The sequence below is a fragment of the Bipolaris oryzae genome (genome assembly GCF_000523455.1).
Source record: "Bipolaris oryzae ATCC 44560 unplaced genomic scaffold scaffold_259, whole genome shotgun sequence".
Classification (NCBI taxonomy): domain Eukaryota; kingdom Fungi; phylum Ascomycota; class Dothideomycetes; order Pleosporales; family Pleosporaceae; genus Bipolaris; species Bipolaris oryzae.
In genome coordinates this window covers 6,253-26,360 of record NW_006911535.1, presented here as the reverse complement: position 1 = coordinate 26,360, position 20,108 = coordinate 6,253, and the positions used below count along the sequence as shown (strand labels likewise).

General features: G+C 52.2%; 7 protein-coding genes across 7 annotated transcripts; 3 read left to right on the top strand and 4 right to left on the bottom strand.

Moving 5' to 3' along the window:
• Positions 1 to 599: 599 nt before the first annotated feature.
• Positions 600 to 3,995, top strand: COCMIDRAFT_109154 (uncharacterized protein; the record flags this gene model as incomplete). Its single annotated transcript, XM_007694990.1, has 5 exons — positions 600 to 1,298; positions 1,391 to 1,945; positions 2,001 to 2,258; positions 2,312 to 2,489; positions 2,548 to 3,995. The coding sequence occupies 5 exons, from the start codon at positions 600 to 602 to the stop codon at positions 3,993 to 3,995; spliced, it is 3,138 nt and encodes a 1,045-aa protein (XP_007693180.1).
• Positions 3,996 to 6,350: 2,355 nt separating this feature from the next.
• Positions 6,351 to 6,811, bottom strand: COCMIDRAFT_41352 (uncharacterized protein; the record flags this gene model as incomplete). The annotated part of the gene is made up of 2 exons (XM_007694989.1): positions 6,351 to 6,554; positions 6,617 to 6,811. The coding sequence occupies 2 exons, from the start codon at positions 6,809 to 6,811 to the stop codon at positions 6,351 to 6,353; spliced, it is 399 nt and encodes a 132-aa protein (XP_007693179.1).
• A 73-nt stretch (positions 6,812 to 6,884) lies between these two features.
• Positions 6,885 to 7,654, bottom strand: COCMIDRAFT_109146 (uncharacterized protein; the record flags this gene model as incomplete). Its single annotated transcript, XM_007694988.1, has 2 exons — positions 6,885 to 7,378; positions 7,630 to 7,654. The coding sequence occupies 2 exons, from the start codon at positions 7,652 to 7,654 to the stop codon at positions 6,885 to 6,887; spliced, it is 519 nt and encodes a 172-aa protein (XP_007693178.1).
• Positions 7,655 to 11,178: 3,524 nt separating this feature from the next.
• COCMIDRAFT_30737 (uncharacterized protein) lies at positions 11,179 to 12,035 on the top strand (the record flags this gene model as incomplete). Its single annotated transcript, XM_007694987.1, has 2 exons — positions 11,179 to 11,280; positions 11,823 to 12,035. The coding sequence occupies 2 exons, from the start codon at positions 11,179 to 11,181 to the stop codon at positions 12,033 to 12,035; spliced, it is 315 nt and encodes a 104-aa protein (XP_007693177.1).
• Positions 12,036 to 12,659: 624 nt separating this feature from the next.
• On the top strand, positions 12,660 to 13,454 carry COCMIDRAFT_30736 (uncharacterized protein; the record flags this gene model as incomplete). Its single annotated transcript, XM_007694986.1, has 1 exon — positions 12,660 to 13,454. The coding sequence occupies one exon, from the start codon at positions 12,660 to 12,662 to the stop codon at positions 13,452 to 13,454; it is 795 nt and encodes a 264-aa protein (XP_007693176.1).
• A 729-nt stretch (positions 13,455 to 14,183) lies between these two features.
• On the bottom strand, positions 14,184 to 17,896 carry COCMIDRAFT_41347 (uncharacterized protein; the record flags this gene model as incomplete). The annotated part of the gene is made up of 5 exons (XM_007694985.1): positions 14,184 to 14,203; positions 14,259 to 15,135; positions 15,191 to 15,337; positions 15,421 to 15,464; positions 16,906 to 17,896. 5 exons carry the CDS (start codon positions 17,894 to 17,896, stop codon positions 14,184 to 14,186), a joined length of 2,079 nt encoding a protein of 692 aa, XP_007693175.1.
• Positions 17,897 to 18,478: 582 nt separating this feature from the next.
• Positions 18,479 to 18,853, bottom strand: COCMIDRAFT_9793 (uncharacterized protein; the record flags this gene model as incomplete). Its single annotated transcript, XM_007694984.1, has 1 exon — positions 18,479 to 18,853. The coding sequence occupies one exon, from the start codon at positions 18,851 to 18,853 to the stop codon at positions 18,479 to 18,481; it is 375 nt and encodes a 124-aa protein (XP_007693174.1).
• Positions 18,854 to 20,108: the final 1,255 nt, after the last annotated feature.

Here is a 20,108-nt window from a genome sequence, read left to right as displayed (position 1 = left end):
GCTCCCAAGTTTTAGGAAGAAGTCCGTGATTTAAGCGAGCTGATTGGCCGATTGCGGCACACAGGGATTTGCGCCACGGAGGGATGGACGTTACCCATCCGCCTGCTTTACACGGCGGCTTCTGTATGTGCCATGTACCCACTCATCACACACTCACATAACCTACACTACTACACGACATGCCATGGCAGACGCAATCACAATCTATCCACATGCACGTCACGTGTCGTTCTGCCGGCCCGGGTGAAACAGCCAACGCGCCCCCTTTGAGCGGGCGGCGGGCATGCGGCATCCTCGAGGGCCTTTCCCAGACACACACACACACACTCACTCACACTCCTTCCTCTTCTCCTCTTTCCATCTCTCCAACATTCGCACGCGCTCGCACATCCACTGCCCCCCCATTGCCACCCCGTCGCCGGCAGACTCCCGCAAAAGCCGGAGCTGCAGCCCTGTGCCCAAGAGCCGCCATTTTGCATGCTGGCCGTCGGCCGCACGACCCCCCCAGCCCTTGGCCGCCCCGTGTGAGGTTTAGCTGGCAGCGACCCTGACCGCCTAGGGAGCCTAGCGCCTGGTGCAAGGAGATCCATGAAAGCAGTATGGAGGGCGGACTATCGTTTCACTCGGGTCTGGTGAGAGCCCATACCACCTATACCGTCTCCCATCCTCCACCACCACCGTCGCCGTCGCCAACCACGCAGACAGCACACGCCCGGATGACCTCGACCGGGCCGCCTGCCCTCATGTCGCACCAGAGCTTCCAGAGCACCTACTCGACCTACTCGCACAGCAGTGCGCGCGACACCCAGAGCACCCAGGCCACCTCCACCTCGACCCTCTTTGGGCCCCCCTCGACCTTCCCCCCCTCGACCTCGTCGACGCCCGTCAACGGCGGTCCCGTCGAAGCCTCGGAAAACGTTCTCAACAAGCGCGCCGACAAGGACACCTCGCTGTTCCAACGATGCCTGACGCTGCAGATGCGCCTGCGCGGCATCCCCGGCTTCGACCGCTGGATGGCCGAGGAGGAGGACAAGGCCGACGACGATGCTGATCCCGTCACCCTGCTCTGGAGGACCTTCCGTCGTGGCTACCCCCTCATGGAGCTCTACAACGCCCTCGAGCCCCACACCCTGCTCACCATCCCAAACTCCAAGCAGGATGAAAAGAGCCTCAAGAAGAACGAGAAAATGGCCTGCTACAAGTTTATCCAAAGCTGCGTCGCCAACCTTAAAATGCCCCAGGAGAGCTGCTTCATTCTTGGCGACCTTTACGGTGACGACACAACTGGCTTTGTCAAGGTAAGCACATCTGTCTACACCCGCATCTACGCCCCCCCTCCCCCCTCTCATTCCCCACCACTAACCCGGATTTTTTTTCTCCCCCTCTGCAGGTCACCAACGTAGTCAACAAAGTCTTGGACGAACTCGTAGCCCGAGGCAAGATTTCTGGCGTTACTGCCGGATCTGGCGAGGATGCAGATGGCGTAGTCACTAAGCGCACCCAACGCGAGCACATCATTGACGAGCTGGTCAAGACAGAACGCACCTATGTGCAGCATCTGGAGCTGCTGCAAGAATTTAAGAAGCTTGTGGAAGAAAAAGGTGTCATTAGCGGAGATTTGGTTCACGACATTTTCCTCAACTTAAACGCCCTCCTTGATTTCCAGCGCCGTTTCCTCATCCGTGTCGAGCAGACAAACGCACAGCCCGCTGAGGAGCAAAACTGGGGAAACCTTTTCGTTTTGTACAAGGACGCATTCAAAGTCTACGAGCCGTATATTGCAAACCAAAGAAAATGCGAGGCAACAGCTATGCGCGAATTCGACAAGCTCAAGGAAACTGGAGGTCCAGAAGAGATGCGGCAAATGGTTGAATCGCCCACTTTGCTTGCATCCTTTTTGCTCAAACCATTCCAGCGACTTACCAAGTACCCGCTTCTTCTCCAGGTATGATTTCAGCTTCTTTCTACTCACATTCCCGCTTACTAACGCAACGGCGCAGCAACTCCGAGACAAGGGCGATCTGGACGAAGGTCGGCGAGAAGACATATCAAAAGGTATCGAAGCTGCTTCTTCCGTACTTGCAGGTACGAACGATGCAATTGCCCGTGAGGAGCGTGTCGAAGCCGTCGAGGAACTCAAGATGCTTGTGGAAGATTGGAAGGGTCATCGCATAGAAGGTTTTGGTGACCTTCTTTTGCACGGCCAGTACACGGTTTTGAAAGGAGAGAGCATGAGCTCCAAGAACGAGGAGCGAGAAGTAGGTGGTTCCCTTCTGTTTCAGTCTCACAAACAGCCAGCTAACGTGCCCAGTACAAAATCTACCTCTTTGAGATGATTCTACTCTGTTGCAAAGAGATCAACGTCAACAAGCCCAAGAACAAAATGTCTACACGATCCCTGGTCACCAAGGATGGAAAGCCAAAGCTGCAGCTCAAAGGTCGTATTTTCATGCAAAATGTTACAGAGACAATATCGCTCCAAAAACCAGGTAAGAAGACTATTGCTACCACATTCTCATTCCATGCAAGCCTGACTCACACTTGTAGGCTCATATACCTGCCAAATCTTCTGGAAAGGCGATCCCGGCATTGAAAATTTCATTATCAAGTTCACCTCGGAAGAGACAATGAAGAAATGGGCCCTGCAAGTCGACACCCAAAGACGCATATGGAAGGACCAGGCCCGGACCAGTGCCAGTACGACACACTCCAAACCCTCAGATACCCAATTTGCGTACATGCGCGACCAAGTTCTGGAGAACCCCTACCAAGAAGACGATGACGATGAAGGCGACGATGACATTGATCCCGCAACTGGCTATCTACGCAATCCATACGGTGTAAGACAAGATTCCTCCACTCCTTCCCTACGGTCACGTTCCACAACCGGCGAAAGCGGCCCTCCAATAAATGACGCAGACTCCCGAGTACCACCTCCACGTTTCCCTCTGGGTTACAACGGCCAACCACCACTAACACTGCGCACTCAGCAGATACAGAATGCCGCCAATCAAGAATCTTACTTTTCCCCAACAGCAGAGACACCATTGCAAACCCCAATGTCAATACACTCCAATGCACGAACCAGTCAATCATCAAATAACGGCACTTTTCCTTTTCCCCGGCAAGCAGCACCAAATGGTTATCCACATGAAGAGAACAACCGACACACTGCCCCCGCGCAATCACGCCATGGATCTCGTGGTGAAAACAATGCACACCAGTCAGCCCGTGCTCAACGCCCATCACTACCCGCCAACGCCACCATTGCAGCCCAAGGACGGATGCGCGCGGCTAGTAGTCCTGATATCAACTCCCATCTCCAAGGCCAACCACGAAGAGCACCCCAGCAACCAGTACCCGAAGTGCCGCCCTTCCCCACGCACTATGCCTACAACGCGGCCATTGTCAACCGCAGCGCCAGCAATTCTCCAAATCAAGCACCACCACGAGCAGCGACTCAATCACCTGCCATTCAACGTGACCGCCTCATTCAGCAACGGACCGCCTCAGAGTTGGCAAACCAGACTCCCGAGTTTCACAATGGTGCCATGCGCCGTGACCCAAGTTTTACTTCTGTGAACCGGACCATGACGCCTGCATCATCTTTTGAGCGCAGCCAAGGTACCTTGACACCAGCTTCAATGGATTCTCGAAACATGTCGCCGCCACTTGGCCAGGATCCAAGCATACCGACTCAACTCAAAGTCAAGGTCCACTGTCCCTCGGCAGGCAGCTCAATGGTTCTGGTCGTCAGTACCAACATCAGCTACCAGTCACTCAAAGATCGCATCGACGCAAAATTGCAGAGGTCGACATCCGTGTCTCTTGGATCCGGTCAGGTCAAGCTAAAATACCTGGACAGTGACAACACCTATGTCAGCATACAATGTGACGATGACGTTCAAGAGGCATTTGAAAACTGGAAAGAACAGCAGAGTAATCTCAATCCTGGTGGCGGGCTTGGCGAGATTGAACTTTTCTGTCAACGATGATCTTCTTCTTCTTCTTCTTTCCTTTCCTCTGGTTCAACATAGAGAAAAGGGTGGGGCAGGGTCCAAACCATTTGTGCTATACGTTGCCTGCTGCTCTTTGCTTGCATTTGGGAGTTCTTTTATACAATGGGCAGGTTGGGGGGGTGTTCCAAATCACCTTTAGTGTTTTCCAGACGGGGGGGAGCATGGGCTGGGAGTTTTTTTTATATACACACACGCACGCACACTCACATACTCTCACACACAATCGGGGGTCCTTTTTATCATCCGATCCAGGAGAGCAACATACGGGGCCTGTTGTTTGTCTGTTTTCTTTTCTTCTTCTTCTTCTTCTTCTTCTTCTTCTTCTTCTTCTTCTTCTTCTTCTTCTTTTTCTTCTTCTTCTTCTTTTTCTTCTCATGCCTTTTTTTCTCCAAGAATCATTCACACAATTGAGGGCGGAAGAAAGAGAGGGAGAGAGAGAGAGAGAGATATGCAACGGAAAGGTAATTTCTTCCTTTCTTTGTTTGTTTTTGTTTCTGTTTCTGTGTGTGTGTTTTTCACTTTATGGGAACAATTTTATGAGCATGTCATTGAGAGAGAGAGTAGGGGAGAAGATATGTAAGGAGAGGAAGGTGGAGGTGGAGGAAGAGAGAAGGAGGGGGGAAGAAGAGTCGAGAAGAATTTTCTCGATGTGTTAGTCGGACTTTTTTGATATATGATACACCAACTTTCTTTCTTTTTTCTCTTTTTTTTCTCCGGTTTTCTGGACTAGTAGAGAGGGCGGGGTGGGGGGATGGTGAGGGAAAGATGGAAGGAAGGGGGGTTTTCTCTTTCGTTTTCGGAGACACACAGGCTTTTTATATATACCACGTCCTTTTTGTTGTGTGAGTAGAAAGAAGAGAAGAGTACGAGTACGAGAGAGAGAGAGAAAGGGAAAAAAGATTCCATCACTTGCTGTATCAAGGTCCCCACCCCCTCCCCCACCTCCTTTGCTTGTTGGTCTATTCACTTTTTTTTCTTCTTCTCTTCATTCCTTCCCCCAACCCTCTTACAACTTTTTGGTTCTTCAACTCTTCGTCTTTGGGACTTGTTCATCGCTCTTTCTTTCCTTCCCCTTCTTCCTACCCACCTATCCTTTCTTGTACTTTTTTTTCCTTTGCCTTTCCTTCTTTCCCTTTTTTTTCTTTCTTCTTCTTCCTCCCATCTTCTCTTTCTTTTTGATTGGTTGAGAGATATCGTATTTGGGAATATTGCGCCGTTGTTCGTTGTTCGTTGTTGTTGTTGCTGTACGTGTGTGTGTGTGTGTGAGGGGAATTAAGACTTGTTTTTTTTTTTCGTCTTCTTCTTCTTCTTCTTCTTCTTCTCTCTTAATATGAATTAAATGATGGAATGAATAATACAATCTTTTCTTTAGACGATTTCTTCTACTTCTTCTCATTGCTTGCGCATGTTGGGTTCTTGGGCTGTTTATAGGGAAGGGTGTGTGTATGAGGGGTTTTTTTTGAAAGATGGTTCTGTGAGAAGAAGGTGAGGAGGGTGTGGGTGAGTGAGTGTTGTATGTGGGGTGATGGGGAATGGATGTGGTGAAGTGGTGTGGAGGGCGTTTTTGGGCTTGGAGATGGATGGAAGTAGTTGGGGAAGAGCTTAGCTTAGGTGTGGGGTTGAAAGAGAAAGATGAGTGAAGGAAGACGGAAGGAGGGTGAAAAGTGTTTGCATGTCTAGTTCATCGGTTCTTGTTCTATGGTTCTTCTTTTTTTGCTGGCTTGTGGTATGCATGTTGGTTGGCCACTTTTCGAGTGTATGCTATGTAGATGCAGTGAGGTATCTTGTGTAGCGGTAATAGCATGACCAAGAGTCTAAGGACACAAGCATATATAGCTCGTCTGGCTCACCTGTAGCAGTCTTATTTACAGCATTGCTACTTTTCTTCCTCGCCTACATACATATCTGGGGGTATTCCAGAAGCCGAGCAGAACATCAAAAACGAGGCACAGTAAAACTATCATGCACTTGCGCAATGAACTGGGGATATTATTTCTAGCTAACTTGCACAAACGTCCAAGTCACGTCTAGAAGCGACGGATAAAACAGTATAAGAAAACTCGTTACATTCGTTGCACTTTGATCTCATGATCCAATTTTGAAAGATAGAAAAAGGAACATCCAGTCCTAAGAAAACAACAGGGGGAAGATATAGAATAACCATATAAGTTCTTCCTTTCCGTCCTCTGTCACATCAATATCTCCATTGACGTGGATACTAGTCGCCGTCACCTCACTTTCTCGTCAATGACGAGGCCCGAAAAGTGTCAGGGGTGTGTGTGGCCGAAAGAAAAAGAAACTTCAGTTCGCTAAAACGCTTCAATGCCGTCGCTATGCAGCCATCTGAAACAGAAGGAATGGGCAATCAAGTGAAAAAAAAACAAAAGGTGTAGAACGAGTGGAAAAGGGTTCGTGTGGTTCGTCCGATAGAGGGGAGATCGTCTGGCGCATTGCTAGTGCATAACGTATGTATATACACACGCACGTTATGATCTCTGACCCGGCCAGTGGATAAAACAACATTACACTGCCCATCTCGAAACATATCAAAGGAAAACGGGAAGCGAGGAGTGTCGTTGTTTCGAGCCGAAAAAAACAGTGTCATCATCGCACTTCATTTCGTAAGAACAGATGTAAACAGGTTCGTAGTCATTTGGGTCGTTGGTATCGCTGAGCTTGGGCTCTTCAAGTCTTTTTGGAGGGGGGAAACATCGATGCGGCTGTAAGGGGGGGGGGCGGGGGTTTCGTAAGATCTTGCGTCGTTCGTTGTTGCTAAAGTATTTGATTATCATGATGGCCATGTTGGTGGGTGTCGTGATCCATCGGAGTGTTTTATTTTTTTCCGTTTGGGGCATATTTCCTTCTTTAAACCCGGTAACCAGCATCCTGGAGACAGCCTGAGCAACGCTCATAGGCTCGGACGTATCCGCGTCCGCAGCAGCATGCAGATGGAGTAGATGGCGTAGCGGAAGCCTTGCTTGGTCGTCGTCCCGCTGCAGCCGCTTGTGCAGCATCCAGGCCGCAATCGGAACTCCTAGGGCTCGTACCACCACTGATGGTACTTGAGCTATCATAGTCGTTGGATGAGGTCGTATTTCGTCGGCCCGCTCCGATTGGGGTTGGAAGGCCTTGGGCTCCCTCTCCGGGTCGCTGTCCTGGGTACATTCCATCATTTACCGAAAAATTGCGGCAAATCATGTAGGCTCGGGTAGCGGCGGCATTTTTGGCTAGCTCCTCCGATTCGTACTCAACATCTGTAGAGTATTCACGGTTGTTTACTCGTACAGTTGAGCCGTAGCCGTAGCGTGTGCGGAAGGTCTGGAAGAGTGGGTCGGGCCAGTGGCGTCTTTGGCAAAGGCCTATCGTCAACGGTTAGTTTTTTTGATCGTCAGGGCACTCAAAACAAAGTACATCGTGCAGAGAACCTTGATCAGAACGTATCCCTTTGAACGCCTGGTCATGTGGGTCCCTCAATACTAAGCGGTTAGGCAGGAGTACCAGACAAACCGTCCCGCCACGCCAATTGGTGCTTGTATGAGATTTCTCACATGGCAGCTGATACCCGAAGACACGGTACACGGTCAAAAAAGGGGGCCTGTTGGGTACTAACCTGTCAGGTACATGACGTAGAACATATTGAAAGGACGGATTTGGTGGTTGACGTGTTATGGAGCGATTGGAAAATGACGAATGGGTGATTCAATGGCGACTTGGCCGTCCGAAAGTAGGGCTGCGGTTGTACAGGAATTGGTGAATTGGCAGGCGTTTGTTGGCGGCGACGATAGGGCAGGGCGAAAGGGAGGTAAGTCGTGGCAGTGGTTGTACAGCAGATTGAGTTCAAGGTGTGGTTGACAGGTGCCAATAGAGAAACGACAGCTGTTCAAGGAAGAGGGAGGATGCCAATGTATGAGGGGCAAGGAAGAGGGAGCGGCTTGCAGTCAGTCGAACGGGGGTGGGGGAAGCATAAGTGCCTACTGTGGGATGGAGTAATATAATGCACCAGACCAGTGTAGCACGTACCCAAGCGCGTCTCGCCCACCAGTAGCAACCGAGAGGCAAGAAGACTTGCGGAAATGAATAAGCTGCGGGTCCTGTTGCGGCTCTGTAGGAGAGAGACCCATAGTATGTGCTGGCGAGAAAGGAGCCAACGGCAGAGGTTCGAGAATTTACGGCTAGCAAGAAGAGTCAAACCTCAAGAGGTACAGCCTCACCGGTTCACTCTTGCCACCGTGCTGCCCGCAGTAGCGCTCGAAAAAAACGGCTGTCGATCGGAGACAGTTTCTGTAACCCGTTCGTCAAGGCTGGACATGTCTCGATCGGCGGCATGCAGGTTTAGACGCCTAACAAATATGCATAAACAACAGAGTGGCCGCCATGCACCCTTTACGGGCGCTCTTTTGTCGCGTTTCTCGCTGCGCTGGGGGCCCACTAATGCAATATGCAACGTGAGGAGGGGAGAAGGCAAAAAAAATACGTCAGACTCTGCAACCTTTTGACAAGTGTACCGAAACCAGGGAACCTTGGCGACAGACTGCGTGGAGTTTCCATGTAGGGTTTCTGGATGGGCAGGGTCTAGAGGGGTTCAGCAAGACTAGACCAAACATTGCATGGCAGAGCAAAATAAAAATGGGCCGGCTAGTCGGCTAGGGTGGCCCATTGAAGCGCTTGAAGGTTGGGAGTGGAGGGAGGGCCTGTACACGATTTCTGTGAGGGAGCGAGGAATGCAAAGCATAGTGGCTCGAAGCGAGAATGCATCGCATCCGGCATAGCATGGGGCTATCAGGGGTGGGCGTGGCCAAGCGGTCAAATGAGGGGAGCTGATTGATGCGTTCGAGGGATGTCGAGATACCTGGGGTTGGTGCTACCAGAAAGCATCAAGCGTCACTGCCAACGCATACATGCAGCGAGCACGGCCCCCAGATCATGGCTGCTTTGCAATGCGCCTGCATCTCAATGGGGCAAAGGGTCAACGGCTGTTAACTGTGAACCGTGTCCATGCAGGCATAAATTGGCAGCTGTGGAGATTGTGTGCCGGGGGGGTTGCTCGGGCTAGAGCTTGGAGCTGGAGCAGCATGGCAAGATGTGGTGGAGTAGATTTGGGACAGGCCATGATTGACGAGAAGGGGAGCAGCCAGTAGGGGCCATGCGTTCCTGCGCAGGCCTGCCGGGCCATTGCGAGAGATTGATTTCACAATGCAACTTTTGACAGACCCTGGAGGCGTTGACGGAAGGCAGCGGTCCAGTGTCATGACTGGGTCCACACTGCCCATGGTTGAGCGAGGCCAGAGATGGAGAGCATGTTGCCGAGGACGAGATAAAGATTTTTTCTTCTTCTCTCTTCTGAATTGGACACAAAGGGATCGTGCGTCGGGCGGCTGCAGCGTGTACTCGATGTCTGGCCTGCCGCGTAGTGGGTTCGAGCAGCAAGCAGTAAGTACAAAGGTTGGGTGAGCACAGAGCAAGTCGTCGTGGAGCGGACGCATAATCTCGGTGAATCCATAGGTCGAGACGGTTCACGACAGGCAGCGGTGCATGCTAGGTCCCAGGGCCAGCAACGGCCGCTTTTTGCCTGGCGCCGATCCAACGCGGTGGTGGATACATGCCCTCTCTGCCTACTGTGTACATGTGTACTGTAATGTAAGTACATATGTAGGATACATATCCAAGTCGGTACATGGTGCGGGGCCCAGGGCGCTTGTTCATGGCGGCAAGGAAGCGCGAGCAACCATGACTATTGTCGACCAGACCAAAAAAATAACAGCCGTCGTCCTGTGATAGCGAGGCGGGCGCCTTACTCCCGCGCCAGCCATTATCTCTCCCCATGTGGAGAAGGTAAAAAAGCCTTCAGCAGCCTGTTTCGCGCGCGGGAGATCTGTGGATGACGCGAGCGTACACCCGCAAGCACGGCCACCCGCGCACCCCCAAGCTGCAAAATAGGCGGTGAAGAAGGCGTCGTTGTCCGGCAAAGCCATGCGCCCCTCTCTGTGCGCACTGATGTCTCTCGAGAATGCATTAGCAGGCGAGACAATACAGAGCGAAGTCCGGAACAAGCAGCGGCGGTTCCATGGCAGCCATGGATGAGGAGGCGTCCTGTTTCGAGTACACTACATGTCGTCTTCAAATCGGCCTTGTTGCATCCATCCATACTAGGCGGTATTAAGACCCACATGTTCTCGCAACATTCCAACCAGCCACTGCCTCGCCCTCCTCTTCAGCCTCGCCGCGCTGCCTGACCGTGACCGTGACCGTGACGGCAACACTCGCCATGGCTCCAATTGACGAGGGGCCTGCAGGGCAACAAAGCTAGCTGGGTGTACATACGCATGTACATACGTACGTATACGTGTGTAGAGGGGAGGGGGGCCGGTCTGTGGCCATGTCCCACTGCCGATGCCTGCCACTAGGTGGGGGGCATCCCGAGACGCTCCAATCCCGTGACTTTGCCTTCACGCTTCTTTCCGTCCATACATGGACAATACGAGGGCGCTGCGACGACAAGAGACTCGGTCCACTCCCCTCCGTGCTCGACGGGCAGCAGTTCCACGGCGGCCAAAATACCCGGTATTGGGTACTGGCTCATCATGTCGGCCGTCTGTCTTGCCCAGTCCAGACGGGTGGCAGCAAAGAACCCCGCAGCCCAACCCCGCTGTCAACCAGGATTGTCTCTTTCATAATTCATGTAATGTGCTAGGTCTGATCGCTCCACAATGTCCGACGGGCATCAATCGGTCTAGTCGCAATCTACACATGTATGTACATATGTACACATATGCCCATGTCACCATGTCGCCATGTCCAATGTTCACATACGTATGTACTACATGATGCCCGTGGAGCGGGGGGCCAGCACGTGCGGATGGGCCTTCTGTGACTGCGGTATCCTGAGCAAAAAAAGCACCCACATCACAAGTACGGAGCTGAATTCAAAGTTTCCCTATGCAAACCATAGGGGAACCGAAATGCCCGCTGGGTTTCACATGGCTCTCCACCTATGCCGAAGCTTGAGGCTCCGACACCCACAACCCAAGTATACATATACCCTGCGGGCTGTGGGTGTTTCAACATCTGTCCACACGCCAACGTATACACCAGGCCTAGACTCTACTCACCCACCGAATTTACTTTGTACCCGCCCAATAGCTTTTAGCGAGCCGCCATCATGCCCAAGATTGTCCGCCTCACGTTCTTCAAGATCGGCGACAAAGACACCATCCAGGAAGTAATCGGCCTGTACAGCACTCTGGCCCAAGACGCAACAAAGGTACGTTAAGAAAAGTAGTCGGCTTCTTGACTCGTACACTACGTCCGACCGTCGTCTATGCCGCACCTTTTCCTTAAAAGGAAGGCACCCATACTGTGTCCGCTCTTCACACTGCCCCAAAGGCGCATTACATAATCGGACCGTGCATGCACGTCAGGCCCATTTCGTCATCTCCGACACGCCCAGAATCTTATCGCCCTCGGGGCATTTGTTGCGTCTTTTTAATTCCTCGCCGCGGACGAATCGTACCATGGCTACATGTATTCCCTAGTCGCTTGCCCATGTTGCGAGCGGCTACGGTACGTGGCGGGCGCAGAGTACTGCCGCGACTAGGGAAAAATGGGGTGGAGTGACCGCCGTGGGTGTCTGCATATCGCGGAAACTTCCTTGTGATCGCGATGCATGTGGGCGGCTCAGGCTCCTCATTCCTAACCGACATGGTGCTAAATATACCCTACCCGCCAATCTTGTGCCCTCGTGATTGCCGAGGTGCTTTGTCTTTTTTGTACCCTGGTATACAAGCTAACGTCATCTCTCTCTAGGACGGCAAGCAGTACATCCAGCTGGCCCAGGCCAGTGCACCCTACGACGACCACCGCAGCCAAGGCTACAACCTCATGGCTCGCTGTGTCTTTGATTCCTTGACTGACATGGAATACTTTGACCAATCCGATGAGGTCCATGCTGGAATCAAGGAACAATTGCTGCCCAAGTTTGAGGCAAAGCCGTTGATCATCTACTCAGATATGCAGTAAAGACTATCTGAAGTTACAAGTTGCTTGGAAGTCGGTATGCTTGCAAAGCAAATATGCATAGCATCCTCTTCACTATGCTTCCAACCTTGCCTGTCCTTCCAGCTTGCAGGTGCTATTGTATGACGGATGCGCTGTGTTTGCAACTTAGAATATGGAAGCATACCGAAATAATGAATTACAATGATTTTCGACAGACTCTTTTGTGAATCTATTGTTTGTGAGTGAAATAGCAAACGCTTGGCCAAACACCACACATTCACCCATACTCAAGATTTATTATACAACTCAACTTCCATTCGACGTCACCACAGAATACCAGAGTATTATCTCATACTATATAAAATGAACCCCAGAATACTACAATAACACAATACTAGAGAATAGCAAGCCACTGATGCCAATTCACCGCAGCGTCCCCAAAGTCCTTACCATTATCCACAATGGCTATTGTCTCAAGGCATCAACCCCATTGTCTCACAATTCTTCTTTATTCACCTCTTGTCACTCCACTACAAAAAGACCTATCCCCATCCCCCTTCGTCCACGCAAAGTCCGCTCCAATCTTCTCTTCTTTCTCAACCACACAGAACCAATTCTTGAGACTTATCAAAACTACCTTCCATCATGTCCTCTCCACGCACCACCACCACCACCCAAGCCCCCTCAACCCAGGAGATTGAAACCTCCTTCATCCGCGTCCTCAGCAACGGCCCGCTGAACCTCGAAACCATCACAGACCGCATGAACGGATTTGGCGAGGGCCACGAAGACGCCGTCGCGGCGGTCTTCGAGTACATGGTCGAAGCCATCGAAGGAGAAGGGGGAGCTACATATCAACTCCGCCCTGAATACCATCCATCAACCACCACCACCATCACCAACCCCAAGCGGGAAGAAGTCAAAGAAGAAGACTTCACACCCACCCTCCTCCGCACACCACCCACCAACACCACCAACAACGAAGCCACTCCAACCCGCAAAACACCACCCGCACCCCTTTTCTTCGTCCGCTCCCCGGCGCCCTCACCTCAACTCTCCTCCCCTCTCTCTTCACCACCAACCCATCTCTCATCACCAGCATCGTCTCTTCCACCCCGTCCACGCCCCCGCTACACTTCGTCTCCGCTGTCCAGTCCACCACCGACGTCGGAATTGCGGTCGCCGACGCCACCGCCCGCCAGATCCACCACCCAGCGCCGCACTGGACCTAAGGGCAAGGGCACTGCGGCGTCGACTGCGACTGCGACTGCGACTTCATCTCGTATGACCAAGAAGAGCAACAAGGCTGGGGCAGCCAAGAAAAAGGGAGGAGGGATGGAAAAGGTGCAGTGCAGTGGTGTGACGAAGAGGAAGACGAGGTGTGGGTTTAAGAAGATGTGTGAGGTGGGGCAGAGGTGGGATTGTGGGAGGCATGGATGAGTGGGAAGGAGGAAGGAGATGAAGAAGAAAAAGAAAAAGAAATAGTGGTCAGGAATCAAGATATTTCATGTATGAGGTTTAACTTTTTTTTGGTACATCGGCGTTGGGAGAAAAAGGAGTGATAGGGATATGACAGGAAGGGATGAGAAGAGTGTTATGGGATCGAGGTGGAAAGAGACCAATGAGAAGATTGGTACATATGCACAGAGAGACAAAGAAGAGTCTACTTACACCGATATATTCCTTGTCTTTCTCCACACTTAAATAGTAATCATCAAAAGCAATTCACTAATCCACATCAACACAAGTACATGCATTTCCATACTTCAATCAGCACTAGCAAATATCTTGTTATAATAGGCATTTTCATTTATGCCACCACCATCTTTTCTGTTCCACCCAAACCCACCGTCTCTAAATAATGGCTCTGTAGCTAACTAACCACCACAAAACCCCATTTCCGCTGAAATCCGCCAAAAAAAGAAACCGAAACCAGGATATCAGAGAGGAGAAAAAAAGCATCCCAACCATTTCTTAGACGCTTTTTGGAGTGTAGATGTGTTCGTGTTTCGTTAAAACCATATGCTGAAGAAAGGATGCTGGACGCCCTTGTTTGAGAAACAGAAACACCTGCGCACTCTATATGCCCGGGTGGTATGCGCAATATACAAAGAAAGTACACAGTATTAAAAAGTGTAGAGCTCGGTCGTGTCCGATCGGGTATCGCGTTTACATGATAATCGAAGGAGCTGGGCAGTGTTAGTTGGTGTACCGACTAAAATGAAGAAGACATGGATAACTTACTGTCGACGTTTTGCTTGATCGACTTGTGTGGCAGTACGGAACCACCGTTGACGTAAACCTCGTCGCCAATCGAGACATCGTCACCAAGAACAGTAACGTTCTCCAAACGTGCCCACTTGCCAACGGTACTGTTCCAGCCGACAATAGTCGACTTGACCCAGGCGTGGTCCTTGACACGGCTGTTCTTGAGAAGTACGCATCGCTGCAGACGCACACCATCACCAATAACAACATCAGGTCCAATAGTAACGTTGGGTCCGATGCGGCAGTTCTTGCCAATCTTGGCTGATGGGTCAATCAGGACGTTTCCGCCGTAGACATAAGGCTCGGATGCTGGTGTGAGCAGCTTGGAGTTCTTGCGAGCAAGCGACGAAAGATAGAGGCATGTACCGGACAAGAAGTCCTTGGGCTGTCCAACGTCCATCCAGAAGCCCTCGAGGTCAAAGGAGTGAAGCAGACCATCCTTGACAATAGCAGGGAAAGTCTCCTGCTCGATCGATGTAGGGCGGAGCTCAATGCGCTTGAGTACGCTGGTGTTCAGAATGTAAATACCGGCGTTGATGCGGTTGCCGACGAACTCGACAGGCTTCTCGACGAAACGGTCAATCTTGGAGGCATGGCCAGGCTTGTGTACAACGACACCGTACTTGGACGGCTCCTCCACCTTGGTTACGACAATGGTACCCTCGTCACCGTGGTTCTTGTGGAATTCAGCGAGCTGCTTGAAGGGGTAGTCGCAGGTGACATCGGCGTTGAGGACGAAGAATGGCGAGTCATCCTTGCCCAGTACGTTCTCAGCGAGCTTGAGGGGACCGGCGGTGCCGAGGGGCTCGGTCTCGACGGAAAACGTGATGCTGACGTTGTACTGCTTCTCGTACTGCACAGGCGGTTATTGGAATGTTTCTGCATAATCATGAGAGGCATCTACTAACGGTCTTTAGGGCCTCGGCCATGATCTCCGGGCGGTAGTTAACAGCGAGCACAACATCGGTGACACCAGCGGCAGCAAGGGCCTCGATCTGGTGCTGGATCATGGGCTTGTTGGCGAACTCGACGAGCGGCTTGGGGTAGGTGAGGGTCTGCAATTAAGCGTCAGCATCGCTGCTCATTGCTTTTGCCAACGCGGGGCTCGCAAAGGCGGAGGAGGTGCGGAGAGTCATACCAAAGGCCTCAGACGGGTTCCAAAGCCTCCGACGAGAATGATGGCTGCATTTGCTGTTAGCTATGCGTGTATGTAGTACAATTGAGTGTGCATACCTTTCATATTGGCGGTGGTGTTGTGAAGGCTAGCAATGGGGTGCTCCAAGCACTAGAAGCGAAAGGCAGGTTTGCAAAGGGGAGGACAGAAGCGGATGCGTAAAATAGGTCAAAGCCAGAGAGCTCGGTATGGGATGAGGCCAGCTGGATGTTATATGGTCTGGTACTGCGTCCACATTTAGCGGAGCTAAGCTGCTCCCTGGCCTCTTCCGAGCTTCTAGCGTCCAGCTTCCCCTTTCTTCACCCACCGCATTTGCAGTCCGTCGGCCGCTACGCTCGTCAATTGTCCCCTAACGGCAGCAGCCCCTGCAGAATTCGGGGCCCAGATGCGACCGTCCCTGATCACTCAGCCTATCCGCTTCTAATTGCAGCACAGAGTCACAGTGCTCTGCGGGTAACGTCGTATACCACCGCCAATTGCTGCCAACGGCGCATCACGAGACGGCAGCCGGGCAGGTACCAATTACCTCAACTGCGGTCATGTTGCCCGCAACTCCCAAGTCCTGTTCCTTGTACCGCTTCTCCCCTGAAAATGTCCCACGTGCCTCTATGCTGTGAAATTGGAGGCGTTGGAGCAACAGAATCTTTTGATCACGCCCGGTCCACGCAGTCGGAAGCGATCCGCGCCCCTGGTTTGAGACGGGTTGTGGCTGACGACTGTGGCGGGGTGTCAGGCCAATCACAGGCCGCTCCCGAGCCGGTGACGGCCGCCCGTCGCCTTGTCACTGTGGCTGACAAGTACGCATGATCAGTGTGTACGGAGTACGAGGGCGCATATCCACGGCCCTTCTACTGACTAGCCGCCCCCCCTTCCTCACATCTCACGATAGGCCTCAAAAGGGACTCGAGCCTTATGCGACGCGCGTCTTGCTGTACATCTGTGGCGAGACAAGCACCCCATCATGCCTTCATGCTGCATGCTGACGCCGTTGTAAATAAAGCTTAGGGTGCAGTCAAGCAATCCTCCATATACTTAGCAATTCATGTGCCAACGCCTCTGTAGTGTACTCTAGTATCTAAGTAAATGCCGCCACTTTGGCCATTGCGAACCATGGGCATGGGAGACCTGGTACTACGACCGGTGTGCTCCGCATCCACCAAATGGCGGTGCCAAGCCGTAGACCCTGGCAAGGTCTACCTAAAGAATCTACCGTCTTACAAGTCCCTTTCGTCTGCAGCTTTCTTCGTGTCAACACCAGGCTAATTTGAGTCAGTTAACATCAAACTGTGAGTATATTATACATGTTCTAGTACAAGAAGAGCCAACATACGCGGAACCTAAACACGCTGTACTTCACGACATCACACATGCGATACCCCGATCAACTCTTTCGTCGAAAGCTCATCGACCGCAGGGCATTACCAACGCTACTTCCCCGTTTGAACATGCTGGGCCTCCTTGCAGGACCTCCACTTGGACTCTGCTCGCCCTGACCTTGACGAGATGACCAGGTCGAACTTTTGCTACCTGGCGACGACCCAGGCGTACTCGAAGGAGTCTTAGCGGCGTCGCCAAAAAGAAACTGCTTGGCAAAGATCCAATTCCCGCGCTCATACCTCCACAGATCCAACCCCACGGCCTGCCCCTCCTGATTGCGCTCAGACAGCTCCTGGCGGATAGTAGAAAAAGCACCGTCAACCTTGTGCTCATCATCCACCTTGTTCATAACAGTCCAGTGAGGCCGGAATCCGCCAGCATCCTGCTCACTCAAAAAGGCTGCCCACTGCGACTGCAAGTCAGCATGCACGTGCTTCATCGCCTGGTACCCCTCGTCAACATTGATGCCCACGCCTTTACGCATGCGGAACGGCTTGCCAGATGAGACGGCAAATGGCTTCACACCGCTTGCTACTTGCGCCAGCCCCTGTTCCAGTGTCTCCATCTTGGATTCAGGCAGCGCATGGAAAAGCGTCAAGTGCGCACCCGTGCGATTCAGGTGCCTGGGGAAATATCGACTCCGCATCTCTTCCATGGACTCTGCAAGCTCATCCGTCACCTTGAGCGTAAGCACGTAGACATTTTCTTCCTCGCTTCCAGAGTTGGGCATATGCTCTGCCCGAGGGTACTGGCCTGACGGTCGACTGTCTTCGACGATATACGGCTGGTAATCACTTTTCTGGTGATACTGCTGCTGTTGCGAAGCTTTCGGACTCGTCTTGCTTTCCTTCTTGGTTGTCCACCCCCGAAAACTCGTCTTTGCTCGGACCCCTGCTCCAGGCCGCTGCGGCTTCTGCTTCTCTTGCTCGGCTCCATGTGTCGTTATTGCCGATGCCTCGAACGATGCTCGCATGTCAGGGTCAGAGCAGGCACGGGCTTGGATTGTTGGTTGTCGCAGTGCCCCGTTGGGTATGCTGACAGCTGCTGCATGCGTGACTGCCATATTGCTCAGGTGCTGTGTATTCGTACGTAGATGTGATGACAGATGTATGCCTGGAACGGTGAGTGTTGGTTGAAAGAAAAACGATTGACCGAGCTGCCGAAAGACAGCTATCTTCATCGATCGAAAGAAAGATAGGGTTAAAGCGAAAAGTGATAGCAAGGCTGGTGCTGGTTTCGTTGCTTCTTGTGGTCTTGACCCCCTGTTGGGGGGTCGTTCAGCAACGGAACATCGGAAGATCCATACGTCACTGAGCAGCCACTAGTGGTTGCGCCCGCGCGATGTGGAGATGGCCCTCGCCGTCCGTTCAGCTCTGTGTCGGGTTAACGTTGGTGCGTTTGGGAGCCTTGCACAATCCATGTTGTAGCATCTAAGTAAAGAAAAAGGCAGCGTTGTAAGTGAGGTGATGTGCTTGGGAATTGTTTAATTATGGTTTGTAATCCTGGTTGCATGGGTAGCGCTTGTTGAGCCAACCTCTACGCAGGATGTACCACTATCATCATCTCGAGGCCACACTTGGCGTACTCTTATATTACCAGTACCATATATCAGCTAGATCAGGGTCTGCTGGTGGCTTGCCATTTTTCATTCTCCCGCCAGGCTCTCGCTGGAACCTTCGAGAACCCATGTACTTGAACAAATGGCTCTGAATGTCTCATTGTCTCTTGTCGCTTCCACGCGATAATAAATCAGCGCGCTATCTTTGCCCAGCGGAACCACCTCGTCATGACTGAGAGTATATGACTTCCAAGGTCTGAAATCGGGGCTCTGAAGCGTCTCGTGAACGGTGGGTGAGGACACGGAGCTAAGGATCATGTCGCCCGGAAATATCATGACTGGATTGCTTGATAAAAGTGGGATAATATCGGAGCCAGAGCTGCAGAGCGCTGCCCATGCTTTGTGTTCGAGCGAGCACACGGCGGCTGTCAGCGAAGGATTGGTGAGGGTTGGGGTCGCCATTGCGGAGGTGGAGCACGTCGTAAATCGACTAATCCGGTTGCGCGCCGATAAATGGAGTCGATTACTAGACTTCGAGAAGGTCTGACGTGCAAGTTCGGCCGCGGTAACCGTAATCACGCCGTAGACAGGAGCTGGATGCAGGACAGTAGAGGAAAGACGTACCCCGCGATGCGGCTGTGACATAGTGTGATCACATATCTTGTGTACGTCACAGCTGCGTATTCATCACTTGGCGCATGTTTGATACCTTCTGAGCGATGTAAACGCTGTGTGAGAATGAAGTTGTACACTTGATGGCGTGCTTGACCATGTACGATGGGCGGCTTCGCCCTGGGGGCTGCGCAAGAGATTCACTGTCGCAGTTGTCTTGGCACATTGAATATGGCGCAACGGCAGCTCTGACAGGCATCGGACCAATCTTTGATAATGCAGCGTCAACCAATTTAGCCTCTGAGTGCGGACTGTACAGTACTCTACTGGATGTACACGTATGGCGTTTGGTACTGTGTCGGTGAAGACAGTGGTCGGCTTGATCACCGCAGAGGCGCGGTTGGCTTCTTTGGGAGCGTATATACGTCACATGTCCGGGGGGGCAGGGGGGTCCAGGCTCCAGGCGATAACGGTGGGCCCAGCGGGGGAAGGGCTGGAGTCCATGATAGTCCAAAGTCGCCACAACAACAACACGGTGGAACCCGGGGCGGCGACGGACAGAGGCAACAAACAGGTGGCGTTCCAGTACAGCATGTGAAGTGCCAGGCTGAATAATAGTACATGGACGGCGGCAAAGAATAGGTGATGGGCAGCGCTGCGGCGAGGCGGTGGAAGCAGCCGGAATGTTCCCGTGCGCCGCCGCTGATTGGTGCACGGACTCTGGTCGCATCATTACTCGCCCTTTGACCCAGTCACTGCCTCAGCCTGCCTCCATATAAGCCACCGCTCCGCCAGCCCTGCCTTTTTCCCTTTCCTTACTCTTACTCTTACCCTCACCCATACAGCACCAAAACAAGGCTGTTTCCAGTACATACACAAACCCATCACACACCAAACACAGAAGAGAACACGCAACCATGCAGATCTTCGTCAAGACCCGTAAGTAGTAGCCATCGCCACCTTGGCCTTTACCGCGCCTCAGCTGCTAACCAGCTTCGCAGTCACCGGCAAGACCATCACCCTCGAGGTTGAGTCCTCCGACACCATCGACAATGTCAAGGCGAAGATTCAGGACAAGGAGGGCATCCCACCAGACCAGCAGCGT